The sequence below is a fragment of the Nuphar pumila genome, chromosome 16 (genome assembly GCF_984573655.1).
Source record: "Nuphar pumila chromosome 16, dmNupPumi1.hap1.1, whole genome shotgun sequence".
In the NCBI taxonomy this organism is placed as follows: Eukaryota; Viridiplantae; Streptophyta; class Magnoliopsida; order Nymphaeales; family Nymphaeaceae; genus Nuphar; species Nuphar pumila.
The window spans coordinates 64,935,714-64,963,144 of NC_143264.1; the positions used below are offsets into that span (position 1 = coordinate 64,935,714).

The window sequence follows — 27,431 nt, forward strand, 5'->3', positions numbered from 1 at the left end:
ATGGAGCAATGTAGGATCTTCTGCTGGATGTGCACAAAAGCAGAAAGAGAAGGAAGTCAGAGGGTTGATGTTCATGGCCTCCTCCAGGAGAGATTTCTTTCTCGGATAATCCTGCAGTGCAAAGACTGGGTCTTAAATAATCATCTTTGGGGCACTTAAGTCTTTTCAAGAATCTTTCTTTGATTTCTTCTCTAGAGAGAGAGAGAGGGTTTTACAGTATTTTACGGAGAAAGAAGAAGAAGTATTTGAAGAGTCAACATCATCTTCGACTTTCTGGATGGAGGACATGTTTGTCCTTTTTTTGAACTGTTTGTTTTTTCTTTTTTGAATGAAAGGCATTTTTGTCATTTTTTCAAACCATCACTTTAGGAGAAGAATAGCAAGAAAGGGTACTTAAGTCTTTGCAACAACATCAGAGTTCGATACAAAGTTATGTCAACATACACGAAAATACGAGCCCCATGTGCTTGTATACGTGGTGCTCATTCAAAGCCCCGAACACAGACGTGGGATTCAGTGAATCATCGGGGGAGAATATACACCACCCTCTCACCAAACCCAGACGAAGATGAGGTATAAATATTATAATAATATTTTTTTTTGCTTGTTTCATATTATAAGTCAGGGAGCCGTAGCTGACGAGTGTGGGGACAGTAAAATAAGGCAAAGAAAAATGGTTCTTAGTATAATCTATTGTTTTCTTGTCTTTTCGCGGAAAAATCCTTGCTCTGGAAGTCATAAGGCGTGCCGAACGCGCATACGCAATGAAATAGAAGACCGCCGCTCGTTTCCTACAAATTCCATCATTCCTCTCTCGGATCGACGAATCCCTTCTCCCGTGCTTGCTTTTTATGGGAAGCCGGAAGGTCGCACGTGCGTTCTTCTTAACGATCTGGTTCGTCCTCGTCTCGTCATGGACATCGCACGTGCTAAACAAGGGCGACTCCTTCTCCGTGGAGAGGTTCGCCGAGGACGCCCTCGTCTCGGAGAAGGGGACTTTCACGGCGGGGTTCTACCCCGTGGGAGAGAACGCCTTCGCGTTCGCCATATGGTTCAGCGAGTCGGTTAACCGGACGGTGGTCTGGATGGCGAACAGGGACCGGCCGGTCAACGGCAGGGAGTCCCGCCTGAGGTTTCGGAGGAGCGGCGACCTCGATCTGATGGACGCGGACGGGAGCACCGTATGGTCGACCAACACCAGCTCGGCCGGGGCGGTGCTGGCGGAGATTGCGGAAAGCGGGAACCTGGTGGTGAGGAACGGCGAGGGGAGGGCGGTGTGGGAGAGCTTTCACTTCCCAACCGACACCATGCTGGCCTTCCAGCCGTTGACCAAGTCGGTAAGGTTGGTCTCGGGGAGGGCCGAGGGGGACTACAGGTCGGGCCTTTACAGCTTCCAATTCGACGACGATAACGTGCTGAGGTTGCTGTACGACGGACCGCAGATCTCCAGCTTGTACTGGCCCAACCCTGATTTGGACATTTTTGGGAACGGAAGGACCAGGTTGGCTGTTCGCACTCTCTCTCTGCACAAAAACACGAACACGGAGTGGATTTCCGGTGTTTCTTCAAAATTCTGACCCAATAGATGTCTCCACTCTAGTTTCGTCTCAAAACCCTACCTTTCATTTTTGCCTCCATTTCCGTTTCATGTCGTGAGGTGGGACGGGACCAGTTTCTTCTCGTTCCACTGCTATCTCTAAAGAAGGATCAGGGATGGGACAGGGCGATGCAAGGCTGGGATCGGGGATGAAGTGGAGGAAAGCGTAAGTCCATCCCTGCCTATCTCTGCACGGGTTTTGATTTTAACCTTCATCCCTACTTTTATCTCCGTTTCATGTCCTTCATTCCTGATCCAAACAGGGTGAGGCAGGGCGGGATCCGTTCCCCCAAGTCCACTGACATCCCTAAATTCGTTCATTTTGCTGATACATGTTTTGGGATGTTGTTTGGATGACACCCAAAACCAAAATGTCAAATCAGATTTTTACTCATAATATCACGTCATCAAGCCTTATTACAATACATGGGCTCGGCCACCAACCGGAAAATGGCTGGACTGCCTCACTGACATGTACCAGCCTGACTATTTTTCAGTCAGTGGTTGGCCAGAAAATGGCTGGCCATTTTTTTTTAAATTGTTTTAATATTTCGGCTTTCCAGCTATTTTCTGGCCAGATACTTGCCAAGGCCGGTCTGGTACTGTCTAGTGAGGAGGGTACCAACCCTGCTTGTGGCTGGCCAAAAGATGTCTTTTTTTTTTTAAAATTTTTCCTTTTTCCACTTATTTTTTAATTTTCAGCTGTTTTCCAACCAACTACCAACGGACACTAAGCGGCTGGCTGGCCTAAAAATGGCCATCCATTAAATTTCATTTTTTTGTTAATTTTTGAGGTTTGAAAATCCAAAACTCAAAACTTGGTTTTTAAAGGTTTTTGTGTCATCCAAACACAAACAACACCTGATTTTTGGCAAACTAGGTTTGCCAAAACCAGGCAAACCAGGTTTCTGAAAAGTTTTGTCTCTGGTCGGGCTTAAAAGTATCTTAAAAACTTCAAAAGTAAAATTCTCCCGATGCACTAAAATTTATGATCAATAAAAATGTAGTTTATCCAAAATATATTCCTAGCAAACAAGCAATGATAAATACATGTACAAGTAAAGAACACTTGATTTTTCGAACCAGTTTAGAACCGGCCCATTACTTAAGTGGTTAACACCCATACGTAACCACAATGACAAATATGAGTTTTTTTTTCCAAAAAAAAAGTGCAAGAAATTGCCTAGCTGATCAAAACATAAATATTGTGACTTGTGAGTGATTGATTTTTATTTTTTATTCTTCCTCTGTAAAGATTGTTTTTTTTTTTTTTTTTTTTAAAATTAGTTTTCGCTGATATTTTGCCCCAAAAAACACGAGATATGTTATATTTTTTTAATTTCTCACAAGATTTTGGCTGCCAATAAGGCTATGAGGCTATGTTTGGGAGCGTTGAATCAGAGGTTGTGTTGTAGTCTCCGCCATACCCTCGTACTCTCTTGCTGCTTGGGAGCAGTGGCGTTGCTGAAACAATGCATTGGGACTCCCAACACCACATTTCAACATCTTTCACTAGAGGATGTTTTTGGCAACCCCATCTCGCAACATCACATATTGCCAAATAGATGTTTTAGCAACACACTAAAACCATGTTTCCATTCCATTGCAAGGCTCCCAAACATAGCCTAAATGCCATTGTAAACGTTTTTTTTCCCAACAGATAAAGCTGGGGTTAGGCAGACCCCTACCAGTTACACAACTATTCCATAGGGATTTGAACTTGCAACATCCAAACACAAGGTGACGTGCACTAACTGCTCCTGCCAGAGGCCCCGTTGGTACCGTTTTAAACGTTTTGTTACCATGCACATAACCCCTCCGTAGAAGATGTTACTGTTGGTTGTAGACTCATAGGTTGAATGTTGATGCACTTTCTTTTGCTTGCTTTTTCTTGATGCAGTTCAAAAAACCGTTAGACAATTTTATGTCGTTTACTGATAAAATAACTCATTCTATGTTCTAAAGCCAAATGTTAAAGTCATTTTAATCGTATTTTTAAAACTAAAAAGCAGTCGAGGGCCAAGCATGTCTTGGCCAATTCTTTGTAAGCATAATGTAAAACTGTCGAGTTTTGGAATTTATTCTTTAATTATACGATAATTACGTCACATGCTAACTACTTTGCATATTTGAAAAGCATGTACATACGATGGTTGCATATCTACAACATTTACAGATAGTGCCTTTAAAAAAAAAATAAACAATTCAAAAAACATTTACAGATAGTGACCATTGTTGTGCTAACTTTGCGTTTACTTTCCTGAAATATAATTGCCGACATTCTAAACCGAGTTATTTACTAACCACTCAAGTTATATCATTCGACCTGTTATCCAATAACTTACCTGCTGCATGATTAACGTTATGAATATAGCTCATAAAATGAAAAACTCTCAATGCAAATAGGCTGGCTGAGAAAATGAATCCTTTATCTCCACCATACCATGCACAAAACACATAGTCATGCACGACTCTACTCATGCAACAACTTTTAATGCGTACATGTGTAAACGTGTATGCAACTTAATCAATGTGATTGGATCTAAAATAGGATCTATGTACAAGTTATCTAAAACAAGTCCCAATTCACAAACCAACTTTAATGAGAGGAGGATCATATTCGAGAACTCATACTGATTAGAGCCTTAAAAGGTAAAAACCACACTGCATGTCCCACAGCTTTTATCCGTGGGACACATCAAAGATAAGTTAGTTGCATTTTCCTAATCTTTGGAAAATGTAATTACTGCTACTGCAACATGTCATTTGGCATCAGCTTAACATTTACTCGTAAAAATAACATGATGTTCCATATTGCATGCACTTTGCACCTGAAAAGTAGACGTGAACAATCAAAAACACATAATGAAAACTATGCTCGTTGATGGTGCATGGCAATCACATCGTGTACATCTGTTCTACCTTTTAGTGATAAGAATGCATTTGTAGTACACCAGACACTTCACCATACTGCTCAATACATTATAGTTTCTTTTCTCTCTTCTTATGTGCGTATACTGATGCAGTAAAAAGTTGTTTTTAGTGATTGTCAGGTTAATATATAACCTTTTTCACTAATATAATCGCTTATAAGTTGAATATCTTGTAACTCTGCAGTAATCTTTTTTATTAGGTATAACAGCACAAGGTATGCAAGTTTTGATGACCTTGGTCAGTTTATCTCTAGTGACAATTTGCAATTTTCTGCATCGGATGTTGGTCTGAGAAACAAGAGAAGATTAACTATGGATTTTGATGGAATCCTCAGGCTATATAGTCTTAACAATTTAACAAAAAAATGGGAGATTACATGGCAGCCAGTGCTAGAGAGATGCAGAGTTCATGGCCTTTGTGGGGAAAATGGGATTTGTGTTTACAACCCAAACCCTGAATGCACTTGTCCTCCCGGATTTAAAATGAAAAGCTCAACTGATTGGACTCAAGGGTGCACACCGGATTTCAGTCTTGCGTGCAACAAAACCCAAGTGCAATTTCTTAAAATTCCAGATACAGATTTTTATGGCTATGATTTGAGTACTTACACAACTGGCGTATCATTTGAAACTTGTAAAAACATTTGCTCAAGTGACTGTAATTGTCACGGTTTTGGGTATAGGTTGTCTGGATCAGGAGTTTGTTTCCCAAAGAGCATCCTTTTCAATGGTAACTCCGGTCCTAACATTCCAGGTGACATGTATATCAAAGTTCCTTCACATGGTAACTTCACCAGTAATACTGTTGACCAATCCAATATGGATTGTTCAAATGCAAATTCAACCATAACTGAAACAGGAGTTTCTGCAGTTGGCAATGCACAGGGGGACTATCTGAAACTACCAATTGGATTTGTTGTTGCCATTGGCATAGTGGAAATCATATGCATAAGTTTAGGGTGGGTTTACCTACACAAAGAGTCAGACCACATTCACAACATTAATCAAGGTTACTTTGCCTTAACAGCAGGCTTTAGGAGATTCACTTACAGAGAGCTGAAAAGAGCTACTAAGAATTTCAGTGATGAAATCGGGCAGGGAGGTTCAGGGGTGGTTTACAAAGGAGTGTTGGAGGATAAGAGGGTTGTAGCTGTGAAGAGGCTGGAGGGTGTGAATCAAGGAGAAGCACAATTCTGGAGTGAAGTGAGCTTCATTGGAAGAATCAATCACATAAACTTGGTGACAATGTTGGGATTCTGTGCTGAAAAAGAAAAGAGACTACTGGTATATGAGTACATGGAAAACGGGTCTCTGGAGAAGAACTTATTTAAGAATTCTGCTGCTCTAACTTGGGAACGCAGGTTTGATATTGCACTTGGCACAGCAAAGGCTCTTGCTTATCTGCATGAGGAATGTTTAGAATGGGTGCTTCATTGTGATATCAAGCCTCAAAACATACTTCTTGACAATGATTTCCAACCAAAAGTGGCCGATTTTGGTTTGTCCAAGCTTCTAGACAGAGGTGGAGATAGTGCTTCTAGCTTCTCAAGGGTGAGAGGAACAAGGGGCTATATGGCTCCTGAGTGGATATTGAATCTACCTATCACATCCAAGGTGGATGTATACAGCTATGGCATTTTAGTGTTGGAGATGGTGACTGGCAGGATTTCAGTTGGATTTAGACAGATTGATGAAGATGGAGATACACAACTCGCCGTGTGGATCAGGGAAGTGGTGAGAACACACCAGCAATGGATGGAAGAAATAGCTGATCCAAGTTTGTGTGGGATGTATGACAAGCTAAAAATGGAGATCTTGGTTAAAGTGGCTTTGAAGTGTGTTGAAGAAGGCAGGGATGCAAGACCAACCATGAGCCAGGTTGTAGATTTTATAACACGGGCATAAAATTAGTATCGTTAACATCTAGCAGGAACTGGGAAATTACTGGCATGCTAGAATGGAATACTCGATGTTGCGGACTATCTTCTCGTTTCTTCAATGACACTCATTTTTATTGGATATGTATTTTGATGGCAACAAGTTGTGCTTATTCTTATTATGTTGGAGGGGGGACCATTGTAACATCTGAATGTATTTATGACCTCAGTGTTCAGTGATGTAAACAAAATTTGTTGGGAAGAAATTCAAGGTTTGTTCCTGCAATTTTAATAGATGAAATTTGGGGACTGAAATTGGGGAAAATGTTAGGGCCTAAGGGAAGTGCAAAATGTCAATCTGAATGTAATAGCAGAATGCCTGTGCGTATGCACGCTGTGTGTTTTGTGTTGTACATGAATGGAGATTGCAATGGAGCACAATAGAATGAAATAACTGAATTGTATATATATATATATATATTCATAATCAGCATATGATCATTTAACTCACAAATAAGCTATACTTGACCATTCTTAAACAGCACAACAAGGTCCATCCTACTAACAACGGCAGTGATAGAGCCGTTGATACAAGACTTTGAAATACAACAGTTAGCTAACTGAACTAGAAAACTCAAGCTTTATCATCAGATAATTTTCCACAGCCATACATAAAGTAATAGTTGCTCTGAGAACGTGTATTTTGGCCCAAATCAAATGATAGAATGCAAACATGTTTCCCTTCTTTCAACCTACACCCCAAGTTGTACCAACAATAAACTCCTTGGATACACATGAGGTAAATTTCAGCCTGTATTTAGGAATTCCGTCCACCACCACCTAGATCTGCTGCATAGTTTCCATGAAACCTACACATAAACAAAAGAAAGAATACATTTACCAGGGGATGATATTGTTAGAAACATGGATTGGATCCATTTCGAGCGTGAGGATTGAGTCCTACAGATCAGAGAAACTGAAAAATGTTCTAGACCAACTTGCCACTTTGATTATCACACCTTTCAGTAACTTTGAGTCAGTAGAAGTATCATCATGGTAACAAACGAGAAGACTCTTTGTAACCTTAGGCAACTGGAAGGATACGTTACAAAGTGAGAGCTTATATGGGGCAATTACATGTCAAGTTTAGATAGCATACAAATACCATTCGGAGTGCACCTTGCAGAATAACAAGTAATAACATAATACAAGATAGCATACTTATTACTACTGTGAAACCTAACCATAGAGAAATAATAAACACAAAAAGTAGCAAGAAATCTAAATAACAAAAGTAAAAGGGAAAACAAATTTAAAAGTTAGCTATATCTCTTAAACTTGTGTGTGTGCATGCGCGCGCGCACACACACACACACACACATAAAAGAAAATTCATAAATGTGCATATCATGGTTAAATTTCAATGCTAATTTAAGATCACCACCTACCTATCCAGAAGGAACTCAGAATGCAGAGACTTTTGCCGTAAGATAGCATGAGCTTGGATAAACAACAGAACAGGGCACTGCTCAATACATTATAAAGAGATATGCACCAACAAAAAAAATGCAAAAACTAAAAGAGCTAATATATATATATATATATATATATATATATATATATATATATATATATATATATATATATATATATATATATATATATATATATATATATATATATATAAAGGAGGACTGTCCCACCAAAGGAAGGTCCAAAATCTACAACCAACGATGATCAAACCACTCCCCTTCTCCAATGCTTGATCATCTCATTGATCTGACCTCATATATTTGTTATTTATAATTTATTTAGTAAGAAACATGCTTTACACGATTGCTTTACAACATATAACATGCTTTTCAAACATGAAAAATCGATGGCTCACAATGCATTTAAAACTTTACATTATAAAGTATTGTGGGCCGTTGATTTTTATGGCTTTCAAAAACACATCCAAACATCTCAAATTCAAAATCCAAAATATGTCGCTCACTAAATGAATGATAAAAAGTCCAATATGTAGAGTCTGATCGATGAAAAGTTCTATTGTTAGAGAAGCAACGCCACCAATTATCATCTGTTGCATATTTTGGACCTTTCTTTAAAAGAAAGGGGTAACATACACCAGAAAATCACAAAACGCAGGTACTGCAACCCTAAAATCCATTTAAATGCATTATATGTATATGCCAACAACTCATGCATGTGCAGATTTATTTTTTTCATCTCACAAGAAAAAAATCATAGATGTTCATATCATGGTTAAGTTTCAACGTCTATTTTAAGATGTCCAATTGTTGCAACCGTGTGTGTTGGTGCCCAATAAGAAAATGGAAACTTCATGTTAACAGTATCCCTTAAACTATATGCAAGTATGGTTAGTCAAACTGCCTGTTGGAATCCCCTTGGTCCTTTTCTAGCATTTGCAGGAGTTCATGGATATATTTAGAATGTGATCACTAAATGAAATCACATAAATTAGGTAAGCCAACTCTACATCATAATGCTGAAAGGCTGGTGATGCCCCTTCTTCAAACAGGTGCAACAAGTTCCGCCCTAACGAGGCAGAATCGAGCCCAACTAGGGTGCTGTGCGTGTGGTGGTCGCAGCGTCTGACCTGCCTTCCATAGGGCGAGGGCGGCGATAGCACGTAGGCACAACATCCACCTCCTGTATCTCCCACGAGCCTGCTCTGGGGGTTCACACTTTGAGGGAGCCGATCGGCTCTGAACACCGAGAGCAATGGCACCCGACCCTTGCCAACCTCCTCCTACCTTGATAAAATGAGCAAGATGCTGTGAGAGAGAGAGAGATCAAAGATATCAACATGACGACAGGTTCAACAGACGTTGAAACCGGCAAACAAAACACACAGGACCCAGACCGACAAAGAACACATAAGCCAAAAAAGCACAAAATACAAATCAGAAACAAGGCGATCAGTCCGGATCCGGGGGAGGCCTTAGCGGCAATTGGCACTGAAGATAATAATCATAGAGAGAGAGAGAGAGAGAGAGAGAGAGAGAGAGAGAGAGAGAGAGAGAGAGAGACTCCAATTTCTTTCTGCTTCCTTGAACTTTTTCCCAAGGTGGGAAATAGTGGTAACAGAGCTTCATCTCATACAGATTTTCCCAAGTTGCTGCTTCCTTGCCAGTATCAGCCCACTCCACTACGAGCTGCATGACCCATTTGCGATGGTGCCTAACTTGCCGTTGATCGAGAACATGGAGGGGCTGATGGGCGTCATCTCCTTCTGCCACTGGGAGAGGTTGCAGCTACTCTGCTGGTAAACCCTTGAACCGGGAAACATGGAATCTAGGATGAATGTTCGACTCAGCCGGCAAATCCAGCTTGTATGCTGCTACTGCCCGTACTCGGGGCAGTATGTGATAAGGGCCATGAAGCCGTTTAGACAGCTTGTGCCGGAGGGCCTGGGTTCTTGCCTTTTTTTGTTTTTGATAGGCAAGCTGGGGTTAGGCAGATCCCCTCCAGTTAACATACCATTGGGTTTTGAACTTGGGTTGGTGACGTGAATTAACAGCTCCTACCAATGAAGGGGAGCCCCCGTTGGTGGGCTCTTGCCCTTTTCGTCTTAGGGAGCACCTTAAGTCCATTAACTTGAAAATGTCGTTCCTGCCGACCTTTATCATATTTTAGCCTAGTTCGGTTTTGAGCTGCATGGAGATTGGTCTTGAGTGTCCTTAAAGGGCTTGTTTGATAGCTAGTCCAAGATTGAACTGAATGAAAGAACATTACAGACAGAACTTATAATAAGGTCAATATTTGTTTCAATTGTACAAGAAGTTGCGATCCTTGTATTCAACGTTTGTTGTTTTATGCTGTGTGCGGATAACATGAACACACAGATAATGGGGGTCAGATAACTTCATTTTAGATAGTACGACTTTGATCCATCCAATAGCCTCGGATATGGATCTTAGATTATATTTAAAAACTAAAAACATTTAAAATTTGAGTAATTTGAGAAAAAATAAGAATTGATATAATTTTTATATAAATGATTTAATTAATGTCATATTACATCTAATTATGAAAGTTTATCATAAAATAACAAACCCTAATATAAAACCTTAAAATACAAGAAAATATATCATAAACAAACCAAAAAATGCTAAACTATAAGAAAAAAAAATCATAAAATTAAATAAAAAACCTTAATTCAAACCCTAATCAAAGAAAAAAAAACCTAATAAAAAACAAGAAAAGCCCTAATCAAATTAACTATAAAAATCCTTAATTAAAAAAATTGATTCAAAACTATAATCATAAAAAAAATCTCTAATAAAATCAAATCAAAGAAAACCCTAATCGAATTAACTATAAAACGGTCTAATTAAAAAAATTCAATTCAAAGCCCTAATCAAATAAAAAACCTTAATCAAGTTAACTATAATTTTTTTTAAAAAAAATTTATTTCAAATCTCTAAATAAAAAAAATATAATCAAATCAAAGAACACCCTAATCAAATAAACTATAAAAGCCCTATTTTTAAAAATTTGATTCAAAGCCCTAATTAAAGAAAAATAAAAAAATCCTAATCAAACTAACTACAAAAAGCAATAATTTAAGAAATTTGATTCAAATACCTGAGAAGAAGAAGAAGAAGAAGAAGAAGAAGAAGAAGAAGAAGAAGAAGAAAGAACATAAAAGAAGAATAAAGAACATAAAAGAAGAACGAAGAGAGTGAGAGAGAGAGGAACAAAGAACAAAAAAGAGAGGAAAGAAAAAAGGAAAAAGAACGAATAAGGAAAACAAAGAAGAAGGGAGAGAAATAAAAAGAGAGATAAGAGCGGAATAAAGAATGAAGAAGAGAGAAATGAAGAAAAGGGAGAAGAACATAGAAGAAGGGGGAAGAGGCTGCTCTGACGGCCTCACCACCAGCACCACCTCACCCCTCGTTGCCTGGCTGAGAGAGAGAGAGAGAAAGAGAGAGAGAGAGAGCTTTTTTTAAACAAATTTTCTGTCCGCGTTCTAACCATAATAGGGAGGGATAAAAATTACTGGATAAAAAAGACAAGTCCACCACATCCTTAGTTTGTTATATTCTCTGTTCCCAATGCGATTTTTTTTTGAAATCGCATGGGGACAAGGGATCAAAAAACTCCCAACAATTCATCACGGTCACACAACTGGATGTCAAGGGGGTAATACTTGAAGTGCATGGCTGGTATGACTAAATGCAGGGAGGTGGTCAACGATAAATTGCCTCAAAAGGAGTCATTTCAATCACAGTCTGATATTCATGTCATATGACCATTTTGTCCACGCTAAATAAGTGCACCACTTTTGGGGTTCTTTCGCTTGTAAAACAACAAAGGTAAGTCTTTAGATTGTGGTTAACACTTCCGTCTATCAGTCAGTTTGGGAGTGATAAGAAGATATCATCTTAAGAACTATTCCTTACATCTTCAGGTACTTGTGCCAAAAGTTTAGCATCTCTATCACTTACAATAGAGTGAGTCATGCTAACGTACTCGTGAATAAATGAGCAACTGATTGTGTAGTATAGGGGTGAGCTAGAGGGATACAATGAGCAAACTTCGATAATCGAACAACCACCATAAGTATGATTGACTTTCCATATGAACATGACCATCCTTTGATGAAGCCTAAGGAAATATCCTCCAAGATCTGCACATGAATTGGGAGAGGCTGCAATAGCCTAGCGAGAGCGAGGGGCTTGTATTTTTGTTGTTGGCATATTAGGCACTCTTCCACATACCGATGGACACAAGCCTTCATGCCCTTCCAAAAGAAGGACCTCATCGGAAGGTAAGTGCATTCAGGTCCCTCGTGTCCCGCCTTTGGTTCATCATAGAAGTGGTGAATGATTTCAAGTATGAGAGTTGAGTTCCTGTCCAAATAGACCCAATCTTTATAGAATACTACTCCCTCCCGGATGGTGTGATGCAACATTCCCTTAGGGTGTTGTCAGATTGTTTGATGCAATTCTTGAATCTCCTAGCTAGTTACGTGTTCCTCCCGGATCTGGGTCCACAACCTCAATTCAGGCATGGTAAAGGCTTGAAACTGCGTCTCCGCAATTTCCTTGAAGAGTGTGTCAACAACACTCTTGTCGGTCTCCTTTTTTGTAGTGAACCTCCAGGTCATAATCGAGAAGCTTAGAAAGCCACTTATGCTAAGTAGAGGTGGCCACTTCATGGAATAATAGATGGTGAAGACTGCTATGATCGGTTTGAACGATGAACCTCTGACCTATGAGGTAAGCATGCTATTTACAGACAATGAACACAATTGCGATTAACTTGCACTTACATGCAAACAAGGTGCTAAATCAGGGTCCCATTGCCTTGCCTTGACTTGCTAAAATAGGCAATGTAATGCTTATGTTAAGTGAGCACCACCCCTATCCCCAAGTTCGAGTTAGTTGAAATTGGGCAAGGCCATAACCCAGTGCTAATGTCATTACAACCTTGAGTCAGTGGAAGGCTACTTTTGCAACTGAAGTCCACTCATACGACCCTTTCTTTAGAAGAGTTGTTAATGTGGCAGGGATAGTTTCAAACCTTTCTACAAAACAACGGTTGTTGGCACCCAAATTTTATTAAAATACCCCCAAACCCTAGGTCTTGGCACACTATGTGCCATCCTCCTATCGAGGACATCGTTCAACTATCTTACCCCTGTCTTTGACCTGTCCTCCTTGCCCAGTTATATCCTAGGCATCTTAGATGACATAACTATCTATTGTCTCACCTGTTACCACCTATCTTGGGTGTTCGGGATGACAACTACTATTGTCCCACCTGTCCCAAGTATATATCCGGAATGACAAAGCACTTCTGCAGTCCCACTTGTCCTGGGTGTCCGGGATGGAAGAACTGTTGCCATCCCACCTATTCCAGTTGTTTGATATGGCAGAGCAGTTTTGCCATCCCACCCATCCTAGGTGTCTAGGGATGGCAGTGGACCGGGGGAAAGCGGGGCCCCGCCCCGCCTCGCCCCGTTTGGACCGGGGATGAAGGGTATGAAACGGGGATGGAGGCGGGGATGAAGGTTAAAATCCATCCCTGTCCGGGGGTGGAGGCGGGGATGGACGTGCACTTTTCCCCGCCCCGTCTCTGTCCCCGCCACGATCCCTGCCCCAACCCCACCCCGACCACTTTTCCTCGCAATATCCCCACCCGATCCGCCTCATCCCCGTTTGAACCGGGGATGGAGGACATGAAACGGGGATGAAGGCGGGGGTGGAGGCTAAAATCTATCCCCGCCAGGGAGGCGGGGCGGGGGTGGAGGATAAAATATTGAGGCGGGGCGGGGGTGGAGACCTTGTCCCCCGCCCCGCCCCACTGCCATCCCTATAGGTGTCCAAGGTCCTGCCGTCCCACCTGTTGTAGGTGTTTAGGATGGCAGAGCAGTCCTACCATTCCACCTTTCACAAGTGCTCAGGACAGTATAACAATGTTGTTGTCCCACCTATCCCAGGTGCTCGGGATGTCAAAATAATGCTGCCATCCTGTTCATGTTGTCCCCCTAGATAGATCCCCTATCCTGGCCATCCCACATGGGGATGGCCCGACCATCTCATTTCCACCAAACCAGATCCCCTTTTTTGGCCATCCCACTAGGGTCGACTCCGCTTGGTCTAGCCATCCTGCTAGTTCTGCCATATACCTCTTCCATCAACCTTGGCCATCCCACCTTCAAGATGGCACCTTGTGTCGCCATCCCACCTCTAGGATAGTGCTTTGTTGGGCCATCCCACCTCTGAGATGGCGCCTTGCTGTCCTACCTTCGGGATGATGCCTTGTTTGGCCATCCCACCTCTGGCATGGCACCTTGTATTACCGTCTTACCTTCGAGATAGTGCCATGTTGGGCCATCCCACCTCTGGAATGGCGCTTTCTGTGGCTTTTCTATCTCCGAGATGACACCATGTTTGGCCATCCCACCTTTAGGATGACACCTTGTCTTGCCCTTCCACCTCTGGGACGATGCCTTGTCTCACTATTCCACCTCTAGGATGGTGCCTTGTCTTGCTCTGTTCTACCTCTTGGATGACTTTTTGTCTCGCCATCCTACATCCAGGATGATGCCTTGTCTCACTGTTCCACCTCTAGGACGGTGCCTTGTCTTGCTCCTTTCTACCTCTGGGATGAATTTTTATCTCGCCATCCTACCTCTAAGACGGTGCCATGTCTCGTCATACCACCTCTGAGGCGGTACCTTGTTTGGCCATCTCACCTCTAGAACAATGCCTTGTTTGGCTATCACACCTTTAGGATGCTGAAACCCTTCTGCCATCCCATCACCTGAGTGGGAGAATAAGCCATTTGGCTTATCCTTATCTAATTCTATCATAATCACCTCCCCTCCTACACGATTTTTAGGAGAGGAGGACTCTTTTGGATGAGTCTTATCCCCATTTCAGATAGACTCTGATCCACTAGGATGAATCTAAACTCAAAAGAATCCAATGATTCGTATCCCACTCAAAAAACTATAAATAGGGATCTCTCCCTAAAGCCTGGTTATCTAAAAATTTCTCTGTCTGAACCATGACCTTAGAGAGAATAAGCCTTAGCTTCTTCACACCCTCTTCTCTTGAGTTGTCTTACTTATGTCGAGGTGATGCCATAACAACTACAATCATATTTGTGCGTACATAGGGGTGTTGTCTGGACTGAAGGACTTGAAAGCTTAACAAACCCTCAAGTTTGAAAAAGGTGTTTTTTAGATCATTCATTCTTTCGTTTCAATTTTATTATTTTAAAGAACAAATATTAATACACTTTGATCTTTATTGCATATTCAAGCATCTCAATAATGCAAATTGAGCTATAGGGATCAGAAAACTTGTCTGGATCCTACCTTCCTGTCAGGCAAAGGATGATCGAGGCTCGTATATGGTGTCTCCATAATTTCAAAAAGGACTTTAGTGAATCAGAGTAAGTCCCCTCTTTTTCCTATTAAAAAATTATTATAAATAGTTTTGGCCATCATGATGCAATGCCATAGTTTGTTTCTCTAATTTCTCTAGTTAGACTAGCATCCCGAGACTCAAAAAGTCCATTTTTTTGGATGGCCAAACCCTATGGCCGTTCGCCTCTGCTGTTTGAACTCCCACCGTCCGGACCTCCACCATCTAGACCCCCACCATCCGAAGATCCCTACTGTCTGCAGGACTCTCCTCCTGGAAGCCATTGTTTGACAACTCTATTCCTGAGACCCACTGTCTTAGACAATAGTCTATTCCTAAACTTGCCAATTGACAACTCTGTTCCCGGAATCTACCATCTCAAACAATAGTCTCTTCCCAGACCCACCGTTTGACAACCCTGTTCCCAGACCTTGCTGTCCGACTTCTGCCATTCGTAGACCCACGTGTATGTGAAACTCACCATGAGGCAAGATTTTGCCATTCAGGCCTTTGTCGTTCAAAAGTTATACCGTTCGGACCCTTGTTGTTTAGGCCTCAGCCGTTCGAATCCCCACCGTTTAGACTTCCGCCATCTGGACCCCTGGCGTCCGAACTTCTGTCGTTTGTAACCTTGCAATCACTTCACTTGACCATTTAGTGATTTTTTCAATAGTTTTATTTATTTTATTTTAGGATCATTTTTTTTCTCCCTTACCATCCAAAACCTTGCAATCACTTCACCTGCCCAAGGGTTGTGATGAGGACACTCCCCCAACTTTTTAAAGTTCAGTGCGAAGTGAGACCCAAGAACACACATGACCTTGTTGATGAGGAGCATAGCCAAATATCGAAACAACGATATGAGGCAAACCAACTAGTTCCCTAGGAGTCTAGAGGGAGAGGCTCTGGAATGGTTCGCAACCCTGAACCTTCAACAAGTCAGGGAGTTCAAGCAGGTCATGAACCTATTCATGGACTATTTTCACTTCAATCTAGAGGTCATCCCCATCATAAATTAGTTTTATGACTTGAAGAAGAAAATAGAGGAAGGCGTATATAAGTTTAGCAATAGATGGAGGTCCATGGCTAATAGGATAAAAAAGTTGATCTTAGACTCCCATGCCCTAATGATTGTTATGAGTAACTTCTCGCAATCTCTGAGAACTTGATCAAAACCTATGCTGAGTTCATTAAGAAAGCTACCACCTTTGAGGTCGGCATCAGAAGAAGAGTGTATGATGGGTTCTTGAAGAGAAACAGGGACATCAATGTCTATAGAAAGTCAAATTCATTTAAAGGTTAAATCAATGTTGTCAAAGGCCTCCAAAAGCAGAGTAATTAGGGTTAGAAGGCGAGCAACTAGAGAACCCCTTAAAGAAGGTGAACTCAAATGAAAATGGGTACGGCGAAAACCTCAAATGGACCAGAGATTGAAGATTTACAAAGTTCAAGCAAGCTTGGTCAAAGATCCTCAATCTTCTGTTATAAGATAGCTTGATAAAGTTACTCGAAGTATCAAATCTAATATAGATGAAGAGCAAAGATCCATCCAAATACTATCAATATTATCGGATGGTGGTCCATGACACTGAAGAGTATGTCATCCTCAGGCACATAATACAAGACAACATTGAGAATGGTGAACTCTTGATTAATGATGAACTACAGAACCAAGACAACATTGACCTAGGCATTTTTTAAGAACCCTTCCCTAATCATAATATAAAAGAGAAGGTCTAAGCATGTGAACAAATAGAGAATTGGCTTTCAGAAAAGGCCATAGAGCAAGGGCCACCTGCCAACTTTGTGGTATGCATTCCCCGAGCACTCACATGCAATGCTAGTTCTTATCAACTATCAGTAGCTCGTTAAGTCCACTACTAAGGACAAATGTGGGTACAAGGAAGGCAGACTCTAGATAACCAAAAAATTCTAAGAAAGTCTCCTCATATAAGTGTGATTCGTCTAGACCTATCAAACAATAATCATATTAAAGTTTTTCTCCTAACGTCCATCACAAAAAAGGATGGCCTCCCTGTATAGTTCTCATTGTCCAAATCTAAAGAAAAGATTGACATATCAACAGTTTGGCTGAAGGAGGAAACAATCCCATCATCTAGCTCAGTCGTGAATGTGACATCATTTAGTTTGGGTGAAGTATCAGTAAGAGACCTCTTTAAAAGGCCTAAGGTCTTCATATAAAAAAGAATGATAAATGACTCCCACCTCAAGAGTCATCCCATGTATCAACATGTGAAAACATATAGTAATAGATGAAAAATATCTTTGCACATGGTGTATCAACCTTTTGAAGGATTAAGAAAAAGCCAGCACAACATAAAAGAGTCTCTCCTGACAGTACCAAAAGCAGAGGACCAAGGTCTAGGTTACAAAGGACATGAATAGAAAAAGGGTAAAAAAAAGTATACATTGGTCCCAAACCTCTTAGGCAAGAAGGAACCTCTAACAGTAAAGCATATAAATCTTAAATCGGCTCGACCTTGTTCAATGAGACCTAGACAATTTTGAAAGCCCAGTTTACCTCTGGACACTGGCCTGACCTCGTTCGATAGGACCCATAATGGTCTCCACACCCTAGTTGCCCTTGAATTGGTCCAACCTCTTTCGGAAAGACACAAAACAATCTTGACAATCTAGTTCACCTTAGATCCAATTGTCATAGGAGGAGGATAAAGCTTTATCATGATGCTAGGCATATCATTGAAAGAATATTAAAGGTCAGAGATCTTGTCTCAAAAGGATTCAAATCTTTTCAAAATGGTCCTTCTCCCAAGTATGTCCCTGCACCCAAGAGTCTACAACATAAGATATTCAATTATTAGAGAAAAATAAGCTAGCAATATAATGATGCTAAGGAACTTTAATCCAATAGTTATAGCCCATGACTCTATATGGATGGATTATAGGGCATGCGATTATTATAAATGCATAAATGTAGAACCAATGGGACCCACCTAGGCAACCAACTCTTCAAAAAAAGAGTTAGTTATTTGATACCTTTGGTGAAAATCTGCTTCATAGGTTGGTCCTCATGAGGAGTCTTTTTCTTTTATCTCGATAGAGAAAAATATTGAAAAAACATAGAAAAAAGAGAAAAAAAAGCAAAACACAAAAAAAAAACAATATATTTAAGCTAACACCTACTCCGAGTATATGGCAAGGTGACAAGATCTGGTCATGAGATTGCCTTAGGGGTAGAGGTTAGAATAGAAAGATATGTGCTACGAGAAAGCCAATACTTACCTCTAAACCTATGACAGGTAGCAATCTCCAGTCATAAAGCTTTTAGAGGCAAATGTTATATAGCTAGGGACACTCCTCATAGACTAAGAAGTCATGTGACCCATGATTGTCAGGTCTCAGGTCAAAAAAATGACAAAAGTGAGGAATAAAGCCCCATGAGCTAAAAGCGAAGACCCTCGAAAGCTTACCTAAGGATAGAATGTGCACTTGGATGCGTTTTCATAAAGTCCTAGTTCTTCAGAGTTCAAGCCTTAGTGAGAACCATTACATCAAATATGAATGCTTTGAAACTTGATTATATGTCCCTGTAACTAGTCGCTTAAAAACTAAGGCATAATTAGAGGAGAAAAATTCCAATGAAGTCAAGTGTCGCTATCTTAGACCAACCTGAGATGAGAAAAGTATAAAGTGTAGGAATCTTAAGTGGATAAACCAACTTGTTAAGAAGATTCTAATTTTTGAGAAAAAAAAAATCCTTGACTTTATATGATCAATCATTCATGGTTTTTATAGTCTACCCACTCGACTGCAAATGCATGAGTCCTATTGTATATCATAAAAGTTTATTGCATGCATCATAATGCACCAAAGAGTCTAGCCATAAGGATCTTGAATATGAGAAGTACAAAGAAAGATCTGCCTTTTTTCGATCCTATATGATCGAAGTATACCTGACTCTCCTCACTAGGGACGGGAAGTCTCATGTCTAAACTGATTATCCTAGGAAGAACACTTTTTCCCTAAGACCTTATTAAGACAACTCTACCATATTCATGAACCCACAAGAGGTGTATGACTCCTGATATTTGCCCTGCAAATTTTCAAAATAAAATTGTTCATAAAGGCATTAAAAATCAAAACGGGCCATATTCTTCTTATGCTACTCATGTTTAAAGCCTGACATTTTTTCTCTATACTAAAAAGAAAGTGATTCTGGAACTGGCGCAACCTCGTTTGACGAGACCCACAATGGTTATTATATCTTAGTTCATTCCATTTCTAATATTGGCATCAACCTTGTTCGGCGGGACAACTAAATGGTCTTGGCAATCTAGTTGTCCCTGCATTGGCATTGACCTCGGTTATCAAGACCACCAAATGGTCTTGGCAATCTAGTTATCCTTGGACTTAATTTGACCTCACTTGGTGAGACCTATAACAGTTTAGACAATCCAACTTTTTCCTTCGGATATTGTCCCGACCTCGTTCAACGAGACCAAACATGGTCTCTACAACTTAGTTTTCCTCAAAAAATGCTGGCCCAACCTTGTTCGGTGGGAACCAAATGGTCTTTAAATCCCAATGATTTTTAAAAATTGTCCCGACCTCGTTTGGTGAGACCAATCACAGTCTCCATAACTCAGTTTTCCTTTAAAAATGCTGTCACAACCTCATTCAGCGAGATCCAAACAGTCTGCAAAACCCAATGGTTTTAAAAAACTGGCCTGACCTCATCCAACGAGACCAACCACGGTCTTCATAACCTAGTTTTCCTCTAAAAACATTGGCCCAACCTTATTTAGTGAGACCTAAATGGTCTCCATAATCCAGTGATTTTCAAACACTAGCCCAACCTCGTTTGGTGGGACCCAACAGTCCCCACAACCCAATAGTCTCCAACATTGACCTGTCCTCTTTCGATGAGACTAAGCATGGTCTCAACAACCCAGTGTTTCAAAATTTAGTCATGCCTATTTCTTGTTATAAATTGAATCACATCGATTAATGACAAAAAAGAGCATATGTAGATGCCTAAATTTTACTAAAATGCCCTAAAACCCTAGGTCTTGGCACACAGTTTGCCGTCCTCCATTCCATGCCATCTTCCCCTTATCTTACCCCTGACTTCAGCCTGTCCTCCCTATCCAGTCATATCCCAAGCATCCTAGATGGCAGAACTGACTGTTGTCCCACCTGTTCCCACCTATCATCGATGTTTGGGATGGCAAAACTACTGCCATCCGACCTACCCCGAGTGTCCAGGATGGCATAACTGTTACCGCCCCACCTGTCCCAAGTGTCTAGGATGGTAGAGCAATTTTGCAGTCTCACCCATCTTGGGCGTTCAGAATGGTAGAACTACTGTTGTCCCACCTGTCCTAGGTATCTAGGATGGCAGAGCAGTTCTACCGTCTCACTTGTCCCAATTGTCCAAGATGGCAAAGAAATCCTGCCATCTCACCGGTCCCATGTGTTTGGGATGACAGAGCAGTACTGTCGTCCCACCTCTCTCAAATGCCCGAGATAACAGAACAATGCTGCCATCCCACCTGTCCCACGTGCCCGGGATGACATAATAGTGCTGCCATCCCAGCTACCCCCTAGACAGATCCCCTGTCCTGGCCATCCCACATAGGGATGACCCAACCGTCCCGTTTCCCCCAAGCCAGATCCCCCTTTCTTGCCATCCCATTAGGGATGGCTCCGCTTGGTCCAACCATCTGGCCTGTTCTGCCATACACCTCTTCTATCATTCCCGGCCATCCCACCTCTGAGATGGGGCCTCGTGTCGCAGTCCCAACTTCAGGATGGCACTTTGTCTTGCTGTCCCACCTCTGGAATGATGCTTTTTCTCGGCATTCCACCTTCGAGATGGCACCTTGTGTTGCCATCCCGCCTTCGGGATGACACCTTCTTTGGTTGTCCCACCCCCAGGATGGTTTTTTTTTTCTCACCATCTCACCTTCGGGATGGCACTTTGTCTTGCCATCCCACCTCTGGGACGATGCCTTGTCTCGCTATCCTACCTCTAGGATGACCCTTGTCTCATCCTGTCTCATCTTCAGGATGACGCCTTGTCCTGTCGTCTTACGTCTGGGATGGCACCTTGTGTCGCCGTCCCACCTCCAAGACAATGTTAAGTTTGGTCGTACCACCTTTAAGACAACCAAACCCTTTCGTCGTTCCTTCACTTGAGCAAGAGGATAAGCTAGTTGGCTTATCCTCATCTAATTGTATCCTATCCACCTCCCCTCCTACATAATTTTTAGGAGAAGAGGGCGCTTTTCCATGAGTGTTATCCTCATTTAGGATAGACTCTGATCCATTAGGACTTTATCTTAACTTGAAAGAATCCAGTGATCCATATCCCACTCAAAAAACTATAAATAAGAGTCTCCCCCTAGAACCTGGTCATCTAAAAATTTCTCTATCGGAGCTCTGACCCTAGAGCGAACAAGCCTTAGCCTCCTCAAACCTTCTTCTCTCGAGTTGTCTTACCTGCACCGAGGTGCTGCCAGAGCTGCTGCAATCGTATTCGTAACTATGTAGGGGTGCTGTCCGGACCGAAGGAGGACTTGAAATCTTAAGAGACCCTCAACTATGATAAAAGAGACTTTCATATCATTCATTTTTTTGTTTCAATTTTTATCATTTTAAAGAATGAATACTAATACGTTGTGATCTTTATTGCATATTCAAGTGTCTCAACGATGCAATTCAGGTTTTGGAGATCGAAGAACTTGTCTGGATTCTACCTTTCTATCAAGCGAAAGATGATCCAAGCTCCTATAGGGCATCCTTACAATTTCAAAAAGGATTTTAGTTAATCGATGTAAATCTCGTGCCCTCTTCCCACCATTCAAATTTTTTTATAAACAATGGTAGTACCTCTCGTTAAATCCAAAAAGCCACGTAATGCTCGCAGGGAAGTAGGGCGTGGTTAGTTCAACATTGTGGTCACTTTTTCCAGATTCATCTGCACCTCGAATGGGGATATGACATGACCCAAATAGATTATTTGTTGCTGACTGAAGCTACTACATTTAGCCAATTTTGTGTATAGCTGGAAATCTATCCTTAACTGTGATTTCATTTGAGGGTGAAGTAGTCCATCTAGAACTGCCACATCCTATCCTTTTTCTTAATGAGAAGTACCAGCGATGAGAAAGGATTGTGATTGGGCTGGATGAGTCCCTCTGAGAGGACCAGTCTCTCGATCTCATTCTTTTGCAGTTGAGCATTCAGGTATGGCCGCACATTAGACGTCTTGGCATTTGGTTCCAAGACTGTGTTCATGATTTCTTGCTAGTGGTAGCCCCATTGGTTTAGAAAAATATCTGCAAATTCTGTCAACAGGCCGCAAATTCGCTCATCACAGACCACTACCACGTGTTCCTCTAGAAGTGTCAGGTCTGTAGCTACTCTTCCTGATAGTTGGAACAAATACACAATGCTGCTCCTGAACATGCTCTTCATGGCACCCACCAATGGCACTTCCTTGGCTTGCATCTCAGGTGGAGCACATATTAGTCTTTCTCAAATTGCATGCTGATATTTAAAAAGTCTTTATCTTTCCTAGATCATGTATCCATTGTATTCCCAACACTATGTCTGCCCCCGAAATTGATAAAATAAATCAAATCTAGCCCCTGCAAATCCATATCCACTGGCATGCATTTACCCTCGCATTAGAGGGTACTGCCATCCCCAACTTCCACTTCAAAATTTTGTTCGGGTGGAATGCTTTTAACCTGGTTTAGTGTGACTGTCACCTACATCCACGAAGGGGTAACTCCACTCAATGAATTCATTGGGTGGAGCCTTCTATTATATATAATAGTTTACAAGATCATGTTTTAAGAGTTTTACATCAACAAGGTAACTTAATTAATTCTCAAACACGAGGCCCATCATAATTGGGAACTTAACATTGAATGAGACCCATTGGGTGTCTAGGGTTTGCGCCACACTTCTTCCTTATTTGGATGAAATCCTTTCACATATGGATTCTTTGATTAGGAAGGAAACCCAATCACCTTATCACTATGGGTTTCATTTTTACAATGACCTTCCTTGGCTGATAAGTTTCCAACTTCATCTTAGAATTGATATCCCTATCTTGCTGAGTTTCCTATTTGACACCATCTTGATCTTGGACTGGATCTGAACCACAAGTGTGGATTTGGATCTGCTTGCTATCAAGCCCTCTCAAACTGGACGCAGGAGGAATAGAGTGTCCTAGTTTGAGTTTGAGTTCTGCAAACTGTGAACATGGGAGAGCCTTGGTGAGGACGTCATTAATTTACTTAGAGGATGCCACATACTTGGTAATGAGAGTGCCCAATGCCACCTTTTCTATTACAAAGTGATAGTTGATTTTGACATGTCCAGGAGTGAAAAATAAGTTTAATAGCAGTGTGCATGGTAGAGATATTGTCATAGAACAAGATTGGTGGATGCCCGATATATGCCAAGATCACGAAAAATAAATGTCAACCAGACTAACTCAACAATAGTGGAGGCCATGGAACGATACTCAACTTCAAATTGTGGGTTGCCATTAGCGCTCCATGAGATGCAATTGGTGCCCAAAAATGTACAAAAGCTAGATGTGGATCATTTGGTAAGCGGGCATTTGGCGTAGTTTGCACTAGGGAAGGCATACAAGTCCAGCAAAGATCTAGACATGAGCTGAATTCCATGATTAAGAGTACAATGTACGTACCTAAGAACCTGTTTGACCATTTGGCAGTTGGAATTGGTGGGATTCTTCAAAAACTGACTCACATAGTTGATGTAGGAAATATCAGAGTTGGTGAGATACTCTCACCATAGGTGTGGCAATAGGTTTAACACCAAAAAGTTATGCCTGTCGATTTATTCATAGGCATGCCTCTTTTGATTCAGAAATAATCCACCAGAGAACCGTTGAACCTCAATTCCAAGGAAACAACGAAGGAAACCAAGATCTTTTATAGCAAACTCTCGACTCATTGTCAGTGAGAATAATATCATCAATATAAAGAAGCAACACAGTTGTCTTATGTCTGTCTTGAGAAATAAATAATGAAAGATCCAACACCGGAGAAAAAACCAATTGATAACAAATTTTTTTTGAACCGATCATACCAAGCACGGGGTGTCTTCTTCCTGCCATACAAGGCCAGTGTCATTTTTTGCACATAATATGATTTTTGAGAATCTTAAAATTCAGGAGGTTGTTTAACAAACACTGTTTTATTTAAATGCCCATGTAAGAAGACATTTTTGACATCCAACTAACAGATATCCCACTGATACACAAGTGCCAAGGTGAGCACGAGGCAAATGTTGACCAGTTTAATGATCAGAGAAAAAGTCTCCATGAAATCAATATGAGAAACTTGATCAAATACTTTTGCTACAAGTCTTGCTTTTAGCCGTTACAAGGTCCCGTCACTTTTTAACTTGTCATGTATACCCATTTACAGCAAATAACATGCACATCTGGGTGTTGGGGAACAAGGTCCCAAATGTCATTAACATGCAAGGCTTTTATTTTTTCTCTCATAGCATCATTCCAACCCTTGTGAGCTAAGGCAACCTTAAGACTCCAAGGTTCAAGAGAAATAGTGAGAGCAATAAAATACTTGGTATTTGGTCTGACAATCCCAACCTTCATGCGAGTCACCATATGATGAGTTTCCAAAGAATGTAGACTCATATTTGGGTCAATTTGAGTTTCCTCATTAGAGCAATTTTGAGTGCTCACATTGTAAATACCCGAAATGGTAGCTTCCACACCTCGTCATGGGTTCCAACGTTAACCAACCCATCACCAACTCATGATGGAAAAGTGATTCATCACTATTAAACATTCAAGTATGCTCATGTTCTTCCCTGTCTTGGGCAGACCCAACGTGTTTACGATAGCACTCATTTGAAGATTGCCCTTCCCACTATCAAAAGACCAACTCTTTTGACTTCTTACTTGAAGAGAAAAGTGTGATGGGCTTGGAGTAAGGAAAAATACTTTCATCAAACACCACATGTCTGGATGTGTACACATGCCCAATAGAAGGAAATATGCACTTGTATCCCTTGTGCTGATTATTATAACCCAAAATACATGACAGGGTTTTGAGTTCAAATTTGCTATTAGCATAATCTCTGAGATAAAAAAAATATCGACATCCAAACACTCTTAAACAAGAATAATTTGGTTTTTTTGCAAAAGAGGATCTCAAAGAGAGATTTTATCGTTAAGTTGGGTGTTGACAACCTATTTATAAGCCTTGAAGTTTGGGCATGAAACATTATAGTAAGACCCAACTCGATAATGGATTAGTGACAGCATTCGGCCATACTGTTTTGCTCGGGCATTTTAGGGCAATTTTTGAAATGAAGAATAACATTATCTTTTAGGTATTCTCATAATTCATTACTGTAGAATTCACCACCCTCATCAGTTTGATTTTTTTTTATCTCTTTCCTGAATTGAGTACAAACAAGTTTATGAAGTTCAACAAATTTTGATAATAAATCAGTTTTTTGCCTTAAGGAAAAACCCAAATATACCAAGAACATTCATCAACAAACACAAGATAAAATCTAATTTTTTTGGTGAGAGACAATTGGGGCAGGACCCCACACATCACAATGGATTTGGCCAAAGACGTATTTGCAATGTTCTTCAGCTAGTAAAAATGAAAGTTGACATATCTTTTCCATTTGACAACCGGAACAAATGGAGTTTCCAACAAGCTTTTAATTTATTGAAATAATTTTTTTTAGCAAAAAAATCTAACTAGTGCATGGGTGTGACCAAGTAATTGGTACCACACATCCCAAATGGTATATCTGAACCTCGCATAGAAGAACACCTCATTGACACACACTCCTTTATTCAACGACCAATCAAAGCTATAGAGATCACCTACTTTATTTCCGGTTGCCACCACTTTGTGCATCCTCTTGTCCTTAATTACAAAACCATCCGATGAGAATTAAAAGATACACATGTCAAAAGTTAACTATCATAATCTCGAGAACCGCCAAACGCTAATCAGAGTGCCTTTTCCAACTTTAGCAAAACCAATATGCGTGATATCAAGTTTGACCTATCATAAATTTTTTTTGAACCATAGTATTTTGAGAAAGATTCAAGGTTACTTGAATTGATCGTGATATGTGATGTAGCTCTTGTGCCGCTAAGTCCTCTACTTATAAGCATGATTGAATCTATACCAACAGTTAAGAGCACTATAGTTGGGCTTGTTGCAGATTTGACACGACTCATTTTTCTTGCTTTGCCTTGCATTTCTTCTAGTCTGATTGAAACCTTGATTCCTGAGTTTCGGTCCATCTTTATTTTGATTGGACTGACTTTCTGCTTGATCACTGGCTTGCGTAAGGCCATGACCCTTGGAGTTGAACTGTCTCCTCCCATTGTTGGGTTTGTATAGTTGGTTGTTGTGATCATCGCAAAATTTTTTCGTTCTTGTGGTTTTTCTCTCTTCCTTCTCTTTTCCTTTTCTAACATTTATTTTTCTCCTTTTTGAAGGGAGGAAAATAAAAGATAGGAAAAGAAAAGAGAAAAGAAAAGAAAATAAAGAGAGAAGAGGAACTCTTTTGCGGGGTCTCACTTGACCTTGATTTGAAAATATTTAGAAAATTAATCGCCTCCGTTTTGAAATATATTGCGGAAAAATAGAGAAACGGGATTCGCTCGTCGGTACGAGGTTCGACCGTTCCTGACGCCTTTACCAGGGGTAATCAAACCAAGGATCGAATTTATGCCTTTTGCTTTGCCTAAATATAATCTAAGAATTTATCCTAAGTCAAAATGCACAAAGAATCATGCTTGTGCAATGCAAGGATGTATGCTCTTTTGAAGGATGTTTTGAAAATTTCCAAGTATTCTGAGATGAACTTGATAATGGAGTGAAGAAATGGTTGAATCTAACTTAGAACTTGAGATTGATCAGAGAAGTTCTAAGTCTTTGAAATAATCAGAGTTGGGAAAATAAATCTTGATTTTGAAAAGAAAGATTTGAAGATGAGAGATAAAGAAATGAGGCTCCAAAGTCAGAAATGGACTTTGAAGTTGAATTTGAGTTTTAAACTTGGATTTAGGAGAGGAAATGAATACTTG

At 40.6% G+C, this 27,431-nt stretch overlaps 1 protein-coding gene across 1 annotated transcript; it reads left to right on the top strand.

The window, feature by feature from the left end:
* The first annotated feature begins 825 nt into the window (after window positions 1-825).
* LOC149813381 (putative receptor protein kinase ZmPK1) lies at window positions 826-6,799 on the top strand. Its single transcript, XM_089991904.1, has 2 exons — window positions 826-1,501; window positions 4,731-6,799. Exons 1-2 carry the CDS (start codon window positions 852-854, stop codon window positions 6,433-6,435), a joined length of 2,355 nt encoding a protein of 784 aa, XP_089848030.1. The 5' UTR covers window positions 826-851; the 3' UTR covers window positions 6,436-6,799.
* The last annotated feature ends 20,632 nt before the right edge of the window (window positions 6,800-27,431 follow it).